Source organism: Magnolia sinica, chromosome 17, assembly GCF_029962835.1.
Source record: "Magnolia sinica isolate HGM2019 chromosome 17, MsV1, whole genome shotgun sequence".
Classification (NCBI taxonomy): domain Eukaryota; kingdom Viridiplantae; phylum Streptophyta; class Magnoliopsida; order Magnoliales; family Magnoliaceae; genus Magnolia; species Magnolia sinica.
In genome coordinates, this window is record NC_080589.1 from 13,245,200 (window position 1) to 13,266,098 (window position 20,899).

The 20,899-nt window shown below is 40.9% G+C and overlaps 1 protein-coding gene across 1 annotated transcript in view; it reads right to left on the bottom strand.

The window, feature by feature from the left end:
* Positions 1-2,320: 2,320 nt before the first annotated feature.
* Positions 2,321-20,899, bottom strand: part of LOC131231304 (CSC1-like protein RXW8) — an 80,929-nt gene continuing 62,350 nt past the window's right edge. The window contains exons 8-11 of the mRNA XM_058227451.1: positions 9,743-10,019; positions 5,858-6,133; positions 3,491-3,724; positions 2,321-2,817 (exon numbers count right to left, since the gene is read on the bottom strand). Of these exons, the coding sequence (XP_058083434.1) occupies positions 2,560-2,817; positions 3,491-3,724; positions 5,858-6,133; positions 9,743-10,019 (1,045 nt within the window). The 3' untranslated portion in view covers positions 2,321-2,559. The remainder of the gene's footprint in view (positions 2,818-3,490; positions 3,725-5,857; positions 6,134-9,742; positions 10,020-20,899) is intronic.

Here is a 20,899-nt window from a genome sequence, read left to right on the forward strand (position 1 = left end):
ATCCAAATTATGGATACCTGTTTAGATGTATCACTAAACCAAAAATTAAGTTTTTCTTACTATCAGACTGGTGAACATTTATTGGACAGTTAAGAATAAAAATATCCAATGCTCTTATTTCAACAAAGAAATACCTCTGAATCAGCGGCCAGGATGGTTGGACCAGTCATATTTTTTAAATATTGCAGCAACAGTGGATTCCACAATTTGGTCGGTTGGTTTTGAATAAATATATGCCAAGTGTACTGTTAGGAAGTACCTGTGTATCAAGCGTCATAAGCAGCCAGAGTATCATCAAACAACTCCCATTTAGAAGTTTCCGAGATTAGAGACAGAGAGAGCATCAAGTACACATGCGCGGCACGTGTGATCTACTGGCATGGGCGCTGATTAACATCCCTGCCATGGAGCAGAAGCCGGGAGCAGCCTTCCTACATCGCAACTGAAAACGAAATTCCCATTTTACCGTTGACTTCTTCAATTGCATTCTCCCGTAAATTCTCTCTATTTTATTTTCGCAGCCATTTCATAGGATTCCAGCATTTGATGATGGATGGCAATCCCATGCCCTTTGGTTAGTCTCTCTCTCTCTCTCTCTCTCTCTCTCTCTCTCTCTCTCTGGCGTTTGTATTCCATCCCACCCCACCACCATGGAAGGGGGTTGGCTGATGAGAAATATGCCTGATGACCCCCACCTGGCTGGATATAAATGGGCCATGTGCCGGTTTCAGAGGATGAACTTTCAAACATGTTTTGGATGGAGAACGGATTGCATGCGCCCCGGGGCTGTGGGGTCCACGTCCGTGGCAAATCCACGCCATCCATCTGTTTTTAAAGACGGCAATAGGATGTTAATCTAAAAATCGGGCATATCCAAGACTCATGTGGGCCATACCACATGAAACAGTGGGGATTGAACGCCTGGGGTGAGAGAAGTTTTGTATGAGGATGATATTGGTTCCTACAGTTTATCTCAGCGGTAATAACCATATGAACGGTTTGTATGGCATATAAACATCATGCTCAGCTCCAGAAAGGTTTCAACGGTGGACGTTTCCCTTCCCACTATTTGGTTTGTGGTGGCCCACCTGAGTTTTAGAATCAGATCCTATTGTGGTCTTTAAAAACATATGGACGGAGTAGATTTGACTTAATACGATAGATACACCCCTCGAAAAAAATGCTAACCCGATTTGAATTCAGGTTAAATTCAGATCATGCAAATTCCGATCTAGTTGTGTTGGGTTGGGAATAATCACATAAATTTGGATTGGGTCGGGTTATCTGAGCATGGAGGATGTGTATGTGACATCCACGCCAACCATCTGATGTGTCTTGCAACGTTGGGCGTACAGTCCAATAATTAGACACATCCATTATTCAGGTGGACCACATGTTGACACTCACCCTCCAAAATATTTCCCTTAGTATGACCCACCTGAATAATAGACAGGCCTGATTTTGGGCCAGGCCTAACTTTGGGTGAGGATGTCAAATACATATCATGTTGGCCCTGTAGAAAAAATTAAGGGCAGGCATTTCTCTCCCAACTCTTTCAGTTGGTGTGGCCCACCTGAATCACAGATAAACCTGATTTTGGGCCCTGGGCCTCTTAACATGTAATTGGATGGATGGTTCACTTGGAATGCCCATTGCATCGATCTGAACTGTCTATCAACTCCAGAACACATTTCATAGGCTACCATACAAGACTCATACCTATGAATGATCAAATCCAACTTTGTTTTGAAAGCCATGAATGGGATGTTTAAAATTGCCTAACAAAAGTGACTCAGCATGAACAGTCAAATAGATGAATCAAATTGTTGATTGGACCTATTTTTGTGTAAATGATCTTGACCGTCCATATTAAAAACCACCACTGATCAAATGGTCCATATTTGTCAGACGTGTACAATTTGCATGGTAGGCCTTGATGTGCATTGAATGCATGATGGTCCAATGCAACTAAATGCAACTAGGAGCACTATGATTTGTAGTGCTCCAAGGGCCTGTTTGGATTGGGGATTACTACTGTAATGTAATGAAAAATTTTCATCATTATGATTTTACCACTGTAAAACCAAACACCACAATCATCAATCAAATGCAGATGTTTTTAGAGACGGTAAAGGAATTTGTAATCATTGTGCTGTTCAATTATATTACCAAGGAAATCTCAAATGCAAAATAAGCAAATCGGTGTATAAATTTGATGAATTGACATTAAAATAATGAAAAAAATGCCATCATCACGATTTTACCACCGATATACCAAATAAGGCAATCCTCAATCAAATGAGGATGTTTTCACAGGAAGGAACTTTCAATCATTGCACTTTTTCATTACATTATCATGGTAATCCTCAATCCAGACCCCTAAGAGCACCGGGGAGCCTGTGTGTGTGTGTGTGTCACCTCATTTCAAGAATCTCAAGTAGTGGCACTAAGTGATTGACTAAAGAAGAAAACACACAATAACCATAAAAGGATTTAACAAACAGCAATATATACAAAAGAATGTGTGGGGTTTACTTTTGAAAGTAGCACACGAACCACTTACTTCGTCGCATTTCTCTCTTGTAATGTTATCAGCAGAGATAGCCATGTAGCCGCTCCTTGTATACTAGACATTGGGAACCCACCCACTGTCGGGTGAACCAGATTGTCCTGCAAATGCTGGCTAGTCTCACCCACTTCAGGCTTTAAATCCTCACCTTCACATACATTAGGTTGACAGTAGGCTGAGAGAACCCGCCGATGTATATCTTCCATACGCCCACACTGCTCATCATTTCTGTCCATCTCAATAAGATCCTATTGACAACAAATAGACGATGTCAAGGCAGGAGGAATTTCACGAAAACCTCGACTGAGTGTATGCATGTAATCGCGTTTCCAGTTTTGTACGATTGGAGCTCATGGTTAAGAGTTCAAGACCCTTGGTTCAAATATCCCCCAGATTGGAAAATCCTAGCCACTAATACTGGGCCTTTATTCAGTTGACAATGGACCATGGGCACATTTCTTCTCTTTACCGTCTATTTCCACATCAAAAAATGAATGGTTAGGACTGTCCTATTGAAGAGATTTTATGGCATGGTCCATTCATGGTGTGGGCCGAACGGAACAATAGTCTAGATCACCTGATCCATGGGTCCTTGTACAAACCAAAAACCCTTCATTTTCTCAGTGCAAGAATGCCATGAACATGCCGTTGGCCAGAATCAGGCTAGTGCACTCATCAGGCAGGTGACATGTATACATTCAAAATATAGCCCTTTGGTGCCTTCTTTCTGACCACCCATTTTCGTTGCTGATTTCTTTCTGTCCATTCATTTTCCTTATGCTGTGGGGCCACCTGATGAGGGAGCAGCCTGCTCTTTTAGCCAGGACAAACTGAAGATGACCCAACCTAATAAATGGCCTTGACCTCATGCACGTGGCTTGCTAACATGAGTAGCATTACTCGATAAGACATTCAGGCTACCTGTGCAGCATAACCATTAAATATGGGACGAAAACGCTGCCGGCAATATTCATTGAAAAGGAGCGTCAACATCACCAGTATCAAGGTGAAGCCAGACGCTACTGTAGATTCCTTCATCCCAAACACCCCAATGGCCACTATCTGCATCAGCACCAACGAGAAAATCATCGTGTTGTGCATGATAGGCCAATACTGTCCTCCTGTCTCGTATTTTCGACGGTAAACATTGAGTATCTGCATGATAATATTTTAGAGATAGCATCAGGAAACATTTTCAAGGAAAAATAGCCATACGTGGAAGGGCTTTAATATGAAATTTCCCTCATCCTGTACAACTTGCACCTGTAAAAGAAAAGGGGGAAAAGAAAACTTTCTACATAGACCCTGAAAAGGTTCGAGTAGAATGGCCCAACAGCAACTCCGAAACAGATTTTATTACAACAAAGTACCCTAGAGTTTGACGACTCAGGATCACCAGCATGTGTCAATCCATTGGGGATCACATGTCGGTATGGTCTGATAATTTGAACTTTCCATCTTCTTCTTACTACATGAATAATCCGTTCACCACAAAATCACGCTCTAGTCATGATCCTTACAATCAATTTATGAAGTTGAATTTGGGCCATTGAAAAACTTCTTTCTATTAAATGCTCTAAATTCATCTATGGATAGTGATGGGCAGAATCATCCATTCAGTGTAAGTACCTTATGATGGTACTAATAGCATTGCATACAGAACATTGGCAGTTCCAATCTTTGGACCATCTCTTCATGTGGGCCCAATGGGGCTACATATGCTGGCAATCTTAAGTGACAACAGAGACAAAATGAATTTATACCTGGGACAACGATTGCAACTCAATCATTTTCAGAAATCATAGAGTCACAGAGTAACCATCTCAAAAACATGCATGTTTCAGAGGGGGGGCATGGTTCGTTCTCCATCAAAACTTTGTCTTGAGTCATCTAAGTTTTGGCGAATTTTAGTTCATTTTGACAAACATATTCATTTTGACAAACATATGCAAATATACCTTGTGTGTGTGTGTGTGTGTGTGTGTGTGTTTATGTATGCATGCATATGTATATGTACATATACAAAAATGATTCAATGCCAACGTTTTAACCAAAATTAGTCATAACATTTTCATTAAATCATTTTGTGGGCCCCGGCGTGATGCGTTGATCACATCCACTCCAACCATCAGATGTGTTGCCTCTCGCTTGGGCATGAGCCCAAAATCACGCAAATCTGTGACCAGGTGCACCACATGACAGGAAACACTTGAGGGGGGAACACCCACCGTTGACTTCGTGGAGGGCCCACCATTTTGTGTATATGCCATCCAACCCATTCACCTGAAGCATCAGCCCCAGACAAAGGGATCCAGCAGTCATCAGGCCATTTTGACACCCCAATTCAACAGAGATCACTGGTGGGCGTCCCCTGTGAACTGTTTCCTAACATGTGACCCACGTAGTTTTAGATTGGACTGAATTTTAGGCCCTTGTGCGAACAATCCAGGGAACAACTTACGGACGGGTCAGATGTCATCAACACATCATGGTCAAAACATTTCATTGAATCATATCCTGTATATGTGTGTATGTATGTACATGTATGGAAAATGATTCTAAGCAAACGTTTTCACTGAGATTATGCCAAAATGGATTGTCGTGGGCCCCACCATGATGTGATTATCAGTACAGTGAAAACATTTTCATTTTCAAGGAATCATTTCCTGTGTGTGTGAATTATGCATGTTATGTGGGAAATGATTCAATGCAAACATTCTCATCATCGAAATTAGAGTGAAACATTCACATAATCATCATGGACTCTACTGTGATGTGATGATCAGATACAGTACAACCATCAGACTAGTCATCACTCATTTGGCTTGAGCCGAAAGATCAGCCCAATCGGAAATTCAGATGGGCCACAGCAAACGCAACAAGTTGAGACGATGCCCACCATTGGTTGTGTTGGGGCCCACCTGAGTACTGATCTTGCTTGTTTCCATTGTATCCCTTCATCTGGGCAGATGTTTCATTTGAATGGCTGGATTGCATATACACAACAAGTTGGGTCCTAATCCAAATCAACGGTGGGGGACCCCTTCCAACCGTTCATTATGTCGTGGCCCACCTGAGCTTTTGACCGGGCTGAGTTTTTGGCCCATGGCTAAACGAGACTTGGCGCCCCTGATGGTCAGAGCGGATGTCATACACAAATCATGGTGGGCCCCACACAACATTTTCACCATAATTATGGTGAAATTGTTTGTGTTGGGTCATTGCACGTACAACTTAGAGAAAGAAAATTAAAAGAACATTCTATATGCCATGTGGAAGAGTGGTCACCTGGTTACGGTACACAACATAGCCAAGAAGAAAGTACACCAGCAAGAATGGCAAAATTAAAGGTGCCAAAATGGAACAGGTGAAACCAAGGAGTCCGAACAATAGCACTCTTGGAACTTCCGTATGGTATGGAAAAGATATGATCCAATTTGGATCGTCGGTGCGTCTGAGAACAAATCTCATGAACAAGCTATAGACAACAGCAAACACTTGCATGATTTCAGAGCACATACTAACCCAACCAGATGTCAAAACATAAGTGATGAAGAAAGTTGCCTGCACAAAATTGGAAAGGCATAACAAATCATGCACGATCAAAGAGCCGTATAAACATCAGATTTTATTTCTCACAAAAAGAAGAACAAAAATAAGAAGAAGAAGTAGAAATTTATCTTCTTGAACAAATAGATTATAGGAATTTAAAAAATGATAATTCTAACAAACAAATTTAAATCTAAAAATTGGGTAAATTACCATGGCATTTTTCACCATTTTTAAATAATGATGACTCATAAACCATTCACATAACATAAGGTTTACATCAATCTTAGACCATTCAAATTGTGGCCCTAGTTTGGAAGGAGAATGTCAAGTCACACATGTGAATGATCCCAACCATTCTATTGGTTTCCATCAGTCCATGCAATTGACATTTAGAAAGAAAATGATTAGAGCTCCAAATTCAATGGCGAAGATCTAATGGTTAAGATCATCCATCATCATCTAAGCCTTATCCCTTAATTGGGATCGGCTCAATAGTTAAGATCATCCAATCAATGTAATTTTTGGGCTGTGATCCATACACAATGAGACCCAAATTATTGGCCCACAATTTGGGCATTCTGAAGAACGTACATGTATGCAACATGCATGGACGAATATCACAATCATTTAGGGGTCGTTTCGATTGGAGGCATTTGGCTGCCTTGCATATATAAATTACCTATTGCAATGCCCGGTTATTGTAATTGCGGGCTTTCTTTTGCTTTATTTTTTTTGGGGAGACGTGGGGGGCTCGCAAAACCCCTAATGCGTGTATTTGGCTGGCTTACCAGTTGCCCTCGTGGTATACTAATTTAAGAAGCATTCAAATTAAATGAATAGGTGTGGACCAGTACATCATCTAATCAACCACAACTCTCAAATTTAAATTATTGAAATGTCCAGTGGATTGGATGTCGCCCACATGAACAAAATTTGCACATGTGATCCATAATGGCCGAGGAAATGAATGGCCCACATTAATCATGCTACAGTGTGATAATTGATCTATACCGTCCATGTTGCTCTCACCCTTGATCACCCATCATGTAAAAAATCACTTTTATGAAAGATCCTAATGGCCAATTCAATGGTTAGTGAAGTGTATGCCCATATTGATCATACTAAAAATGTTATGAACCTTGATCTAGATCATCCATTGTATGGCCCCACCCTTGAATGCCCATCACTATTAAAAAAATATACTTTTGTTGGATGATCTTAATCGTCCATTCAATGGTTAAGGAGATGGATGTTCCATATTGATCATATTGCAAATGGTCCGATCATTGACCTAGACTAACCATTATGTGGGTCATGCACTTGGTTGCCCATCCCTCTCCAAAAAATCACCTCCCTTGGATGATCCTAACTTTGCATTCAATGCTTAAGGAAATGGATGTCCATATCAATCACGCAACAAATTGATCAATCACTGATCTAGACCAACCAACATGTGGATCCCCACCCTTGATTGCCACCCCTCTTAGAAAATAACTTTGGTTGAATGATCCTAATCTTCTAATCAATGCCTAGGGAAATTGATGGTTGCTATTGATGCTACAAATGTTTTGATCATTGACCTATGACATCCATCATGTGGTTCCCACTCTTTGATTGCCCATCCCTCCAAAAAAATCACTTTGCTTGAATGATCCTAACATCCAATCAATGTCTAGGTAAATGAATAATCCATATTGATCATGCTACAAATGGTCCGATCATTGATCTATACCAACCATCATGTGGGTCCCACCCTTGCTTGCCCAACCCTCCCAAAAATCACCTTGGTTCAATGATCCTAATGTTCCAATCAATGCCTAGGGAAATTGATGGACCATATTGATCATGCTACAAATGTTCCCATAATTGATATATGGCATCCATCATGCGAGTCCCACTTCCGCTTGAAAAATCGCTTTGGTTGGATGATCATAACCTCCAATCAATGACTAGGAAAATGAATGGTCAAATGGTCTGATCGTTGATCTAGACCATCCATCATGTTAGGTCCCACCCTTGAATGCACAACCCCTCTCAGAAAGTCACTTCGGTTGAATGATCCTAATCTTCCACTTGCCGCCTAGGGAAATTGACAATCAACATTGTTCGTACTAATGTTTCGATCATTGATCAATGACATCCATCATGTGGGTCCAACCCTTCATTGCCCATTCCTCTCAAAAAATCAGTTTAGTTGAATGATCATAACCTCCAATCAATACCTAGGAAAATGAAGGGCCCAATGGTCTGATCATTGATCTAAACCATCCATCATGTAGTTCCCACCCTTGACTACCCGCCCGTCTCAGGGAATCATTTTTGGTTGAATGATCCTAATCTTCCAATCATTGCCTAGGAAATAGACGGTCCACATTGATCATGCTACAAACGTTTCAAACATTGATCTATGACATACATCATGTGTATCCTACCCTTAATTGCCCATCCCTCTAGAAAATCAATTACATCGGATGATCCTACCCTCCACTCAATGCCTAGGAAAATGAATGATCCATATTTTCATACCAAACCATTGATCTAGATATCCATCTTGTGAATCCTACCTTGGTTGCCCATTCCACTCAAAAAATCACTTTAGATGGGAAATCTTAGCCTTCTAATCAATGTCAAGGGAAATGGATGATACATATTGACCATACTGCAAATCGTATCATCATTGATTTAGTCCCTCCATCATCTGGGCCCCACACTTCCATTGCCCATCCCAAAAGAATCAAAAGTGTCCTTTTTTGGGCATTGCAACGCCCGTGGGCATTTAAATTACAGGGATTTTCAATGCCCATCATCTTCACATTGGAATCGTGATGGAAGTCGGTTGTTATGATACTTAGGTATTTGAATTCCCCCAACCCAAAAGACCCCTCAAGGAATTGTGGAAAACACATCCAGCCCATCCAGTTGAAAGAGCCTACAACTAGAAATGACAACATCCAATCACATATCTTTGTAGAATACAAACTTATTACAACTACAAAAGAACGTTGTTCATAAACATCTAAGGACTCTGATGTTCTTAGTGAAGGGTAAATCATGTATGGAGACATTATCAGTGCTCTGCTAGGCCCACAAGCATGTACAATAAATCTCATGTACGCACCATACATGTGCTATCATGGCACGATAGGTCTGAGATCCAGTACACCCACCAGAACAGAACCACTGTATTGATGCCCTAGCCCAATAATCAGGTTGGTCCACTGGTCAGGTAGGCCATAGTTAGCAAAACAAGCAAATGGCACTGTGAAAAACTTAGCTGAAGTTTCCTAACATATTCACCTGTTTCTAAATATAGGGCCCAAATGCTCAATAGACCAGATACAATTTTGCGAAAACATGTACAACACCAAAGAATCCTGATGGATGGATTGGATCTCACATGTGTGCCATTCTGGCACATGTGGCATGTAAGTGAGCTTTATTGCACATACATGTGCACTTAGCAAAGCTCATATTATCATATATATATATATATATATATATATATATATATATAATAAAATAAAATAAAATAAAAAATTCAATTCAAAATTCTGACTAAAGGATGCATCAGAGTTCGACATATTTGATTAAATTACCAGAAAAATAGCGGGCAATAATCACCTGCCTTGGTACGGCTTTAGCAAGTAGGGTGGGTATTTCTTTTGGCTTAGAAATGACATCCAGCTGACTAATGACCGATCCGGATAAAACATTGACAAAGAATACGTTCCAGATCATGAAGTACAAGACCTTGCAGCATGTGCTCACTTTCCTTGCACTACGAGATGTGCACCCTTCCACTGTTGAAAATATCATCATTGTTGGCGGAACAGTATATAAGGATATTAGTAAGATGACGCTTGGGAGGTAACCAGTAACCACTTGGCTCACAAAGGTCCTGCATGGAAATATGTGATTAGATGTTAAAAGATCCAAAGGGGGGTCAACAAAGCCAAAAAGAAGAGAAAAACAGACTATTTATACTGAAAAAAGGTTGGGCACTCTTACTCGATTAAAGTATCCAGGTGCACAAGGTTCTACATTGCTTACATACCCCTAGCTCTAGATTAAGATGGTTTTTGGATCCTTACTCTTGCTCCAGTGGTAGACCCTCGGGAGTTTCAACACCCGGTCAAGGGTTCAAGTATCCATAGGTGGTGAAATCCCACTACAGCACGAGTGTGTGGGTGTGCATGTGTGTAAAATAAAAAAATAAAAAGATTAAGATTGTTTGAGGCCCTTTATATGGATAGGGCCACAACTATCTAATGTGGGACTAAATTTGTAAAACAATAAACATAAGACACTCACACAACACAATAAAAGCTCCCCCCTCCCTTCCACATTTTATTAAGAGAACCTAATCAACAAAAAGAATAGTGCTCTGAGGGAGCACTGAATACGCATATTCACACACCCATAATAAAGGAAAACCACAATACATGACTACACCACACATCCATAATAATATATACGCGCCCATGCACTCATTCTCCAACAAGGAAAAAACGATGAATGGAAAAGGAAAGCTCTAGCTCCTATTGAAATCCTCCAAGTCAGGTTGGGTCAAGCATTACGCTAAACCAGTGTTTTAAATAGCTACGCTACGTAGCACAGCTTAGCCTTAACGCTATGCAGCTCATTACAATAGCTTAAGTCGCATGTAGCCTACACTACATGATAATTTGCATACGCTACACGGTACGGACTATACACTACACGCTATGTACCATACATTACAAGCTATTTTTCACTATAACATTAAAATCAATTAATGTTTTCAATGATTTGTTACATTTCTATTTTCAATAAAAATTAGATACATCTTTTCAATGCTTTTAGTAAAATAATATAAGTAACAATATTAAATCAGTTTCATTTCTCTTCTTTACCTTTATACTTAATCATTGTCCTTTGTTCCGAGAACATGGACGGTTCTAGGAAAGCCTGCATTCACAGGGAGCTGGGGGAGTTCAACAGAGGGGATTTCTTATCTGGGGGTCCCAATTTCAGTAGGAAGGAGAAGAAGGGACGTCTTTCAGTGTCTGGTTAACAAAGTGGAAAGACGGATAAGGGGTTGGAAAGCTAGATTTCTATCCATGGCGGGAAGGGTCACTCTCGTGAACCATGTCCTCACTAGCATACCGATTCACACGATGGTAGCTACAAACGTCCCTGTAGCGGTTTTACGGATGCTAGAGAGGCTCTTTGCTGATTTTATTTAGGGTTGGGTTGATGGTAGGAAAAAGCTTCATTAACAAAGTTGGAAGGAGATTTGTTTGCCTAAAGTTGAAGGGGGCCTGGGGATCAGATGGCTTAAGGATGTCATGAAGGCCTTCCGCTTAAAGTTGGCCTGGACTGTCTTACATCGAGTTGACAAGGGGCTATGGGGTATTTTCGTGAAATCCAGGTACAGCCACGACCTCCTTCAAGCGGGCCAGCCCTCCCCTCCGTCGGGTGTCTTGCCGTTGTGGAGGTGGATAAGAGACTGCCTTCCCTCCGTTCAGGCTACAACTCAGTGGCACATCGGAGAGGGTCGCTTAAATCTGTGGTCAGCAAATTGGACTGGTCTCGGCCCTCTGCGGGACAGGGTCGTTTCTACTATTCCTTCATCTCTAGCGGCGTTGAAGGTGAAGGACTTTCTGGGGTGTATGGATCCACTGGCCCCTTCTGTGGTGTTCAACTTCCTGTCCCAGCAGGACATAAATTCCATTTTCCATGGGGGCTTTTGCATCACCAAGGGCCAGGATTCTCTGTTCTGGCCGCGCACTCCGAGTGGAGTCTTCTCTGTGTCCTCGGCTTGGGAGAGCTGTCGAGTTCGCTGCCCGCGCACCAGTTGGGGTGGGAAGATATGGAACAAAAGAATCCGGCCAAAAATCTCTATGCTGGTGTGGCGTATTATCAAGAATGCGGTGCCGATGGATGAGGCTATTATGGCTCGTGGTATTCAAATGGCGTCGCGTTGCAGCTGCTGCACAGATGAGCTTAACAGTGCACCTGCCATTGAGACTATCGAGCATACCTTCCTTTATAGTGTCCGGGCGACTGCGGTGTGGAATTTTTTCGCATCAATTTTTAGTGTCAGCTTGTCCACCAGAAACTCTGTGCTGGAGCGCCTAAATTGTTGGTGGGAATCTTGCCCCGCTCGAAGGAAGCCTGCCCGTCTCCTAGCGTTAATCCCCTGTTTTATTCTTTGTGAGTTATGAAAGGCGAGGAACGCTTCCAGATTTGATAACTCCAGTTGCAGACCGGAGTCCGTTATTGCTCGCGTCGCTGGTTGGGTGAAGTGGTCAAAAATCGCAAGGGCTGCCCCCTCCCGTGTTGGTAGTGGCAGCAGGATTTTCTTGTCTCTGGGGACCCGAGATGGTTTTAGCTATCATGATCACACCCAGGTGGTGTTTTGGAATAAACCGCCAACTGGTTGGGTGAAGCTTAATGTTGATGGTTCGTCACGAGGAAATCCAGGGATGGCTGGGGAAGGCGGGGTGTGTAGAGGAGATAAAGATAACTTCCGGTTTGCTTTTTACGCTGAGTATGGGATTGCCTCAAACACTAGGGCTAAGCTGCAGGCCGTCCATGACGGATTGGCCCTCTGCCTCCATCATGGGCTGAAGAACATCATCATTGATTCGACTCCCTCCTGGTGGTGCACCTCCTCTTGGGCCCTTCTCAAGCGGGTTGGAAGTGGAGGTATTGGATTGATCGAATCCAGACCCTTTCTACCCTTTGCCAGATTAGGTTCTGTCATACCTTTAGAGAAGGTAACGGGCCGGCGGACAGCTTGGCCAACTTGGGTAGCAACAGTCACGACTAGTCCCTGTTTCTCTCCCTCCCTGACCTTCCCCAGAAGGTGAGGGGTCTCCTGTTCCTTGATAGCGTGGCGCTTGGGGCGATCAGGCACCGGTTTGCTCGGTAGAGTATCTTTTTCCGTCTCTTTTGGTTTCTTGTTGCATATGATAGGTGGGGTTCGCCCTTTTTGTTGGAGCCCACCCGAAGGCTGTAAATTTTGTTAAATCAATGAGATAGCGGTTAAAAATAAAAAAATAAAAAATCATTGTCCTTTCCTATTACTTTAGGTTGCATTTGGTTGCACCAAATATCAAGCAATTTTGCTAAATTTCATTATTAATTAGTATAATTTGGTTCAAAATATCATAAAATTGGTGTAACCAAACACAACCTTGAATAAAAATCTTGTAGCGTGTAGCTTATGCTACATGCTATGTAGCTTACGCCTCGCGCTTCAGAATGGTGAGTGCTACGCTACACACTATTCACTATTTAAAACACTGCATTTAACAGTTTGTGTGTGTCAAGCAAAAACAAGGTTGGAACTCATTTATTTTGAGATGCTAGGCTGCATGTAAGACGGTAAGCCGTGCTTGATCCATGTCTCCAATTTCAACAGGCAGTGCATTATTTCCAAAAGAACCTCGTGAGGATCCACTATACAGACCAAACCACTGGCGAATGGTGAGGTTGAAGAAATGAACGGCAAAAAGCAACAAAATTGGTGTCGAAGATGGAGGTGCAAAATAGCTCCAACTTGGACAGCATCTTTGTGAAAAATGCGCTTCTCCAACAACAGCAGCCATCTCTACAACAACAACGGGATTCTCATTGGCTGTAGCAACTTGATGACTGATGGGGATGACAAGAGAGGAAGATGGCAGTGCAGGGTGCTGCAAAGGCAAAAATGAGGACCCCAAAGCAGTTGATCATAGATATTTTATGTAATTCCACAAATCAATTGGTTGGTGTGGATGGAGAAGAAGAAGTGGAACAAATTCAATAGATAAAATTAACAGGATCTAGCCCACTCTGATGCTACATTAACAAAACTAAAATGAAAGGAAACATGGAAAATTTACTCTAAAAGATGACTTGAGCCCCTTTATATAGATAATAGTTATAACTCACATTCCCACAAGTATTTAATGTAGGACTAAAGTTGCAATACAATAGGCATAAGACAGAACACAATAAAGGTTTTGAATTCTCCATAGCTTTCATTGAAGGAAAAAGAAAGATAAAAAGAAAACGAGGAAGTAGAAATTGTCTGTGAAGTAACAAACTTGGAAGATTTAAATATTCGAGAACTACAAGCAGATGGCACACTTTTTCCAGAGTGGTTATGGAGGATAAGACTATGACAGTAGAGTCCACCACTATTTTTTAAAGTGGTGTGTGAAAACCAACATAAAACCCAGAAAGGGAGTCTCAAGTCTTGAAGAATGACTAAAATCTAGAAATGCAGTCCATAAAAATTGTGTACCAACTGAAAACAAAAGTAAATTGTAGAATATCACCAAGGTTTTAATTGTACTGTTCAACTTCAAATTCACATTCAGAAAAAAGGCAACGAGGTAATCTAGGATCTCTGTTCCAAGGAAAGAGAGCTACAAACAGCCCTCCACCAATGCATTCTGCTGCTTGTCATCCATGTAAATGTACCATGCTTATGTTTCAACACCAATTTTGAAAAACAATAGTTTTGTTCAAACTTCAATTCAATTAAAGAGCTCTTTTGAATATATATATATATATATATATATGTTTCAACACCAATTTTAATATTTTCTTTCAATATATATGGAAACTTCTCACTGGATCACCAACTATTTGTGCCTGGAGGAAAGTTTCCAGGGGACTATAAAATATGATATTGCAAAAGGATAATCACCAGAAAATGGAAAAACTATTCCGCATTCAATAATGGTAAAGGTGGCCCTAATGGCTAACATTATAGCCGTTACAATGCAGGTTGTTACAGCCATTACAATACGGGCCGTTACGGCCATTACAACCTTGTAATGGTCGATAAAATAAAAAAAATAAATAATAAATAATTAGAAGGAAGAGACTATATGGTGCCCCGTATTGGATTGGTTACAGGCCAAATTTTTCAGAATGGGTGTTATGTCATTGTATCACATAACAACTCTCACCATTACTGTTACATAACGGATTATGGCCATTACGTAACCGCTTTTTAACAACATGACTATACCTCTTTGGAGCCCATATCAATGCCAGGAGTATGTTATGAGAACTAAATGGATATAAAAGATTAGTTTCCGTAAAGGCGGTGGCTACATGTTTTTATGTAGACCAAGTACATATTAGTTTGGATTCCTTCCAAGATTTTTTATGCCAAATGAGGTGGTGCAAACTAGGGGGTGATTGTCGAAACCAGCCTCTAATTCACTGAGAATCCCAAGCTAACAAAAAAAAACAACAGCAGAATAGAGAGCATAGAAGGAAAACCAGCAATGAATCAATCAACTCCCTAGAAAGAAGAAAATTCTTTTTAGTCCTCAAAATCTACCTTTAAAAAAAAAACCATACACATACACATAAAGAGTATCTAAAGCTCCTAAACATAACCCTAAAACTGTATTACATCTTAGAAGTTCATCTAGTCTCAGCCATTTATTTCCAATTAAAATAACTTAAACATAGCCTTGATAAGACAAGTACTATGGCCTATACTGCATTATTGCAATGTATATTTTAGCATATACTATAGTATTATAAAGCCTACTGTAGCACGTACTACAGTGGCATTAAAGCACACTAGGCAGTGAAGCACGTTCAACGTTGCATAGAAAGAGGAAAGGTGAGAGATGGATGATAGGGGAGAGGAGGGAGACAGAGGGAAAGGGTGAGGCTCCTCGCGGAGATAGAAGGGACAAAGTTCAAATGATGGATGACCCATCCTAACTTCTTCTGATTCTATGGCCTAACACTGCTTTAGATTTTCATCTTCTTCTTTTTTGGGCTGATGTCTTAACATGTGTCAGCTCACAGATGCACAGAGCAGATGTCACACAGCCATCAAGGTGGCCCCATAGAACTTCATTCGCATGGCTCTCTAATAGAAGCCTTCCATGCAAGCTAGGTGCAAAGAGGAGAGGTGACGTGGGCTACTTCCAGGAAGGATTTGAAAGGACCAAAAAAAAAAAAAAAAAAAACTTACGAAAGGAAAACTTGCACCTAACTATAGGGGTAAAATTGGCCAAACGTAAATATCTAGCTATATTTTTCATTCCTAAAATACTCCTACCTTTATTTTAAAGGTTGCTACATCCTTTGAATATTCAATTTCCTCCCTAGACAAACTAATTCCAAGATAAAATTGGACTCCACTAATGTTATATATAGCATAGACAATGTTTTAAACAACGTATAGCGTATAGCATATAGCATAGTGTTTGGCCCTCTATTGTGTGTAGCGTATATAAGAAATGCAATGTACTTAAGTGTATTTATTTGGGTGTTTGAGTGCACTGTGTTGTTTATTTGAGTGTGTGAGTGCATAGTGTTGTGTGCTCTTTAGGAGCATTTATGTTTGTTTCTAGTGACATTATATAGGTTTGTTAAGGCTTGTTGCCCTAACACACAAGACAAAGCTTTTCTCTCAAAACTCTCTCCCAATACTTCTCTTTCCTTCACCTCCTCTTCCTTCCTCATCCCAAATGTCTCAAATAAGCTTGGTATCAGAGCAAGTTCTTCGTGTTGACTGGTGATACAGGAATTTGTTGACGTCAGCAACTATACGAACCATGTGGCTTCTTTTTTATTGGGAAGAGCATAGTTTAATAAATCTCGAATTTAGAAGATTTATGGTAATTTTTATGAGATTTATGGAGCTCGTCTGAGGTATGATTGGACCACTTTTCTCTTCCAGAAGAAAAACCCTAAATCTTTTATTTTCTTTGATTTTTCCCAAATTGGTAGTTGTTTCTTGGGATTCTCCTCGTATGATGGATTGGATTCATTGTATTTGACTCTGCATGGAGTTGCTTTAGGAAGAATTATGTGATTTGGGGATGTTGTTGAGCTAAACAGAGGACCAACGGTGACTTTTTGGGTCTTGTGGGGTTTAACGGTACACTGAAGCCCATCGTGTATGCCCTGGTGCTGGATCTTCTTGTGTAAGGCATCTTTTATGCCTCGATCAAGCTTTTTATGATTCTTGTTGTGTGTGCTTTTCTCTTCAATTGTTTCTAGACCGTCGAGCCATCATTTGGAACTTAGTTTCCATAAATATGTGGCTATTGTTGCCCTGTGGTCCTTCATTCAAGTTGTTTGCTCTTGGGTTTCATGTGTGTGGACCCTTATGGAGGACAAGATTTCTTTCGAATCTGGTGTGGGATCTTCAGAAGCTCATCCCTTGTTAATCACAACCGTTAAGTAGAATGGCAACAACCACTTGTAGTAGGCCCAGCTTGTGAAATTGTATTTAGGGGGAAGAGATAGACTCTCGTATATATTGGATGAAGCTCCAGATTCTACGAATGGGAATTTCAAGACTTGGACTAAGGAAAACTACCAAGTCATGACTTGGCTACTTAATAGTATGGAACCAACTGTGAGTAACTCTGCCATGTTTCTAACTTCCGCGAAAAGGATATCGGACACTCTTCACGATATGTATTTAGAAGCTCGAAACATATCAAGTGTTCACATTGGTCTCAAACATTGGAAGGTTTCAACAAGATTTGAAATCCCTGAAAGAGTACTTTTCAGGTCTCTGAGGAATGTGGGATGGGTTGGACCTCTATCAGCCTCTTCCTTCCAACTGTACAATGGACTCCGAGTATGTCTAGAAGCAGCATGAAGAAAACAAAATTATGCAATTCCTTTCTGGCCTCAACCCCAAGTATCATGGTGTTCAGAGACAAATTATTGTCATGGATCCTCTTCCTTCTCTAACCACTTTTTACACCATGTGTCAAAGGGTCACCACATCATTAACCTCTCCCTTTGTTTTGCCATATCAATCTGCGTATACTGTTGCAGATTGGTCTTCATTTAGCCATGGCTCTAGAGCCCCAACATAAGAGTACTCCAAGATGTGAACAGAATTCTGGACCAAGTACTTGAGGCACGGGTTGTGATATCAATCGTGAAGGATGTGGTAGTCATGGCCATGGTGAACGACGACGTGGAAGTGACGGACCTCGCGTTCGTACTCATTGTGGGGTTTCCAACCACATTGTTGATCGTTGCTAGGATCTCATTGGTCACCCATCTTGAGCGGGTGTGTCAATGGCGGGCAGTGCCTCCACTAGTTTCGAGAAAACTAGAGAGCCAAAGTCTACCTTAGGTGATTCCATTCTCTTGTCTCGTGAGGCCTACGATGCCTTGATGCGACTACATGTATGCGAGGTCCCTAATACTTCAAAGCCTCTATAGCTCAGTCAGGTATGACCTTCCTTGCATCCTCTCCCTCTATTTCCTGGGTAATTGATTCTGGAGCTACCTCACACACTAGTAAACCTCATTTGTTTGACCCATATTCTCCTTATATCCAGTCACACTTTGTCATTGTTGCTGATAGAAATCAAACTCGAGTCTGGATCTAGTTCCATCAAGCTTTCTCCTACCATATCCTTGTCCTCAGTTCTTCATGTACCCAACTTCCCACTCAATCTATCATCTATTAATTCTCTTACGAAATCCTTGAATCGTTCAGTAACTTTCTTTCTTTCTCACTATGTGTTTTAAGACCTCCAGACAAAGCCGATGATTGGTGGGGGCCAGTTTGTCGGATGATTGGTGGGGGCAGTGAATGTGGAGGAATTTATTTTTTCAATGATGCGCCTGTAATACCGTCTAGTGACAAGTGTTATGTCCTTAGATAGGAAGTCAATGTTCCAATGGCATTGCTGCTTAGGGCATCCATCTTTGTCAACTTTTATTTTCTTCCATATTTGTATCTAAACCTTAAGTTGCGAAACTTGTGAGTTCTCCAAACATCACCAGGCCATGTTCCCTCCCAGCTTATCTGAGAGGAAACCCACACCTTCGAGTTAGTCCACTCTGATGTTGGGGTCCTACTCTTGTTACATCCCTTTTTTGATATAAATATTTTGTTACATTTATTGACGAACACATGGATGACTTGGGTTCATCTTCTTAAATTCAATCATGAAATGTTTTATATGTTCAAGCTTTTTTTACAATGAAGTAGTCAACCAATTTCAATTCCCTATCAAAGTTTTACATTCTGACAATGGAGGCGAATACATGTCGAATGTTTTTTTTTTTTGTCTTTTTAGAAGAGCATGGTATCTTGTCCCGTACATCGTGTTCATGAACCCCTCAACAAAATGGTGTGACTGAACAGAAGAATTGTCACCTTTTTTAAGTTACTCGTGCTCTTTTACTTGGTATGAATCTTCCAAAACAATTCTGGGATGATGCCTTACTGTCATTTTCCTGATAAATCGCATTCCATCTCGAATACTATCACCCAAGTTCTCATTTGAAATCTTGTACCCACATAACAAACCATTTCAATTATCTCCTAATGTTTTTGGGTGTACATACTTTGTTCAGATTCTTGATGGGAGCAAAGACAAGTTGAGTCAATAGGCCATAAAGTGTGTTTTCTTAGGTTACTCTCGGTTTCAAAAGTGGTAGAAGTGCTATAATCCTCTGACCTGTAAGAGGTATGTGTCAGCAGATGTCACCTTTTTTGAAGAGGTTCCATACTTCTTTGCTGAAGGGAAATCTCTGCACCATCCTCTTTGCTAATCAGGGGGAGCTGATACAGTCTAATTCTAACTCTGTAGCTCTTCTAGTCTTATGTCTTGATGATGATGCTCCTCCATCTGTTTCAAAGTCTATTCTTGTGTATCATCAACGAACTAAATCTTCTATTGATCACCCTCCTACCATTTCATATGCTTTTGCTAGAGGTTCGGGTATAAGCTCTCACTCTCAACCTCATGACAATCTTCCTATGTCTTATGTAAATCTTCTCGCTCATGCATAAGGCATCCCATTAGTAATTTTGTTTCATATCAACATCTTTCACCTTCCTTCCAGTCTTTTGTAGCTTCCATATCCTCATCTGCTACCCCACACAATGTAAAGAAAGTCATAAGCAACCTTGATTGGACTAAAGCTATGATGGAAGAAATACAGGCGCTGGAGAAGAATAATACCTAGGAATTGGTTTCCTTACGCAAGGGAAAACAAACTGTTGGATGTCAATAGGTTTACACTACCAAGTATCGTCCAAATGGTTCCGTTGACCGTTATAAGGCACAATTGATCGCAAAGGATTTTACTCAAACATATGGTGTGGAGCCATGGACTACTTCAAGACATTCTCACCAGTGGCCAAATTTAACTCTATTCGTGTGGTAATCTATTTGGCAATTAATTTATCTTTGCCTATATTTCAACTGGATGTGAAAAATGTGTTCTTACATGGTGATCTTGTCAAGGAGGACTATATGGATCAATCCCCCAGATTCTCCACGGTTCTCACGATTCGCCCCTTGGGTGTCGCTTAAAGAAATTGATTCATTGTCTCAAGCAGTCCCCACATGCCTGGTTCGATAAGTTCAGTCGTGCTCTTCTGAACTTTGGATTTATTCATAGCCAAGTTTATCATTCTCTCTATTTATTTGTTGTCAACCAACAGGGTCATGGTTATAATTGTCTGTGGATAATATTGTGTTGTCTTGTGATGATATTGAGGGAATTGAGGCTATTAAATCTTTCCTTTAAACTTGATTTGAGATCGAAGATCTTAGGACTCTTCAATACTTCCTTAGGACTGAAGTTGCTCGATCAAAGTTGGAAGTGCTGTTGTCTCAGAGGAAATCTGCCCTTGATCTGCTCTCAAAGATAGGGATGCTAGGATGCAAGTCTGCCACTGCGCCTATGGATACTTCTCTGAAACTCAATCGTGATGTTGGTACTCTCCTCTCTAATCTAGGGATGTATCGTCAATTGGTTAGCTTACTTATCTCACTA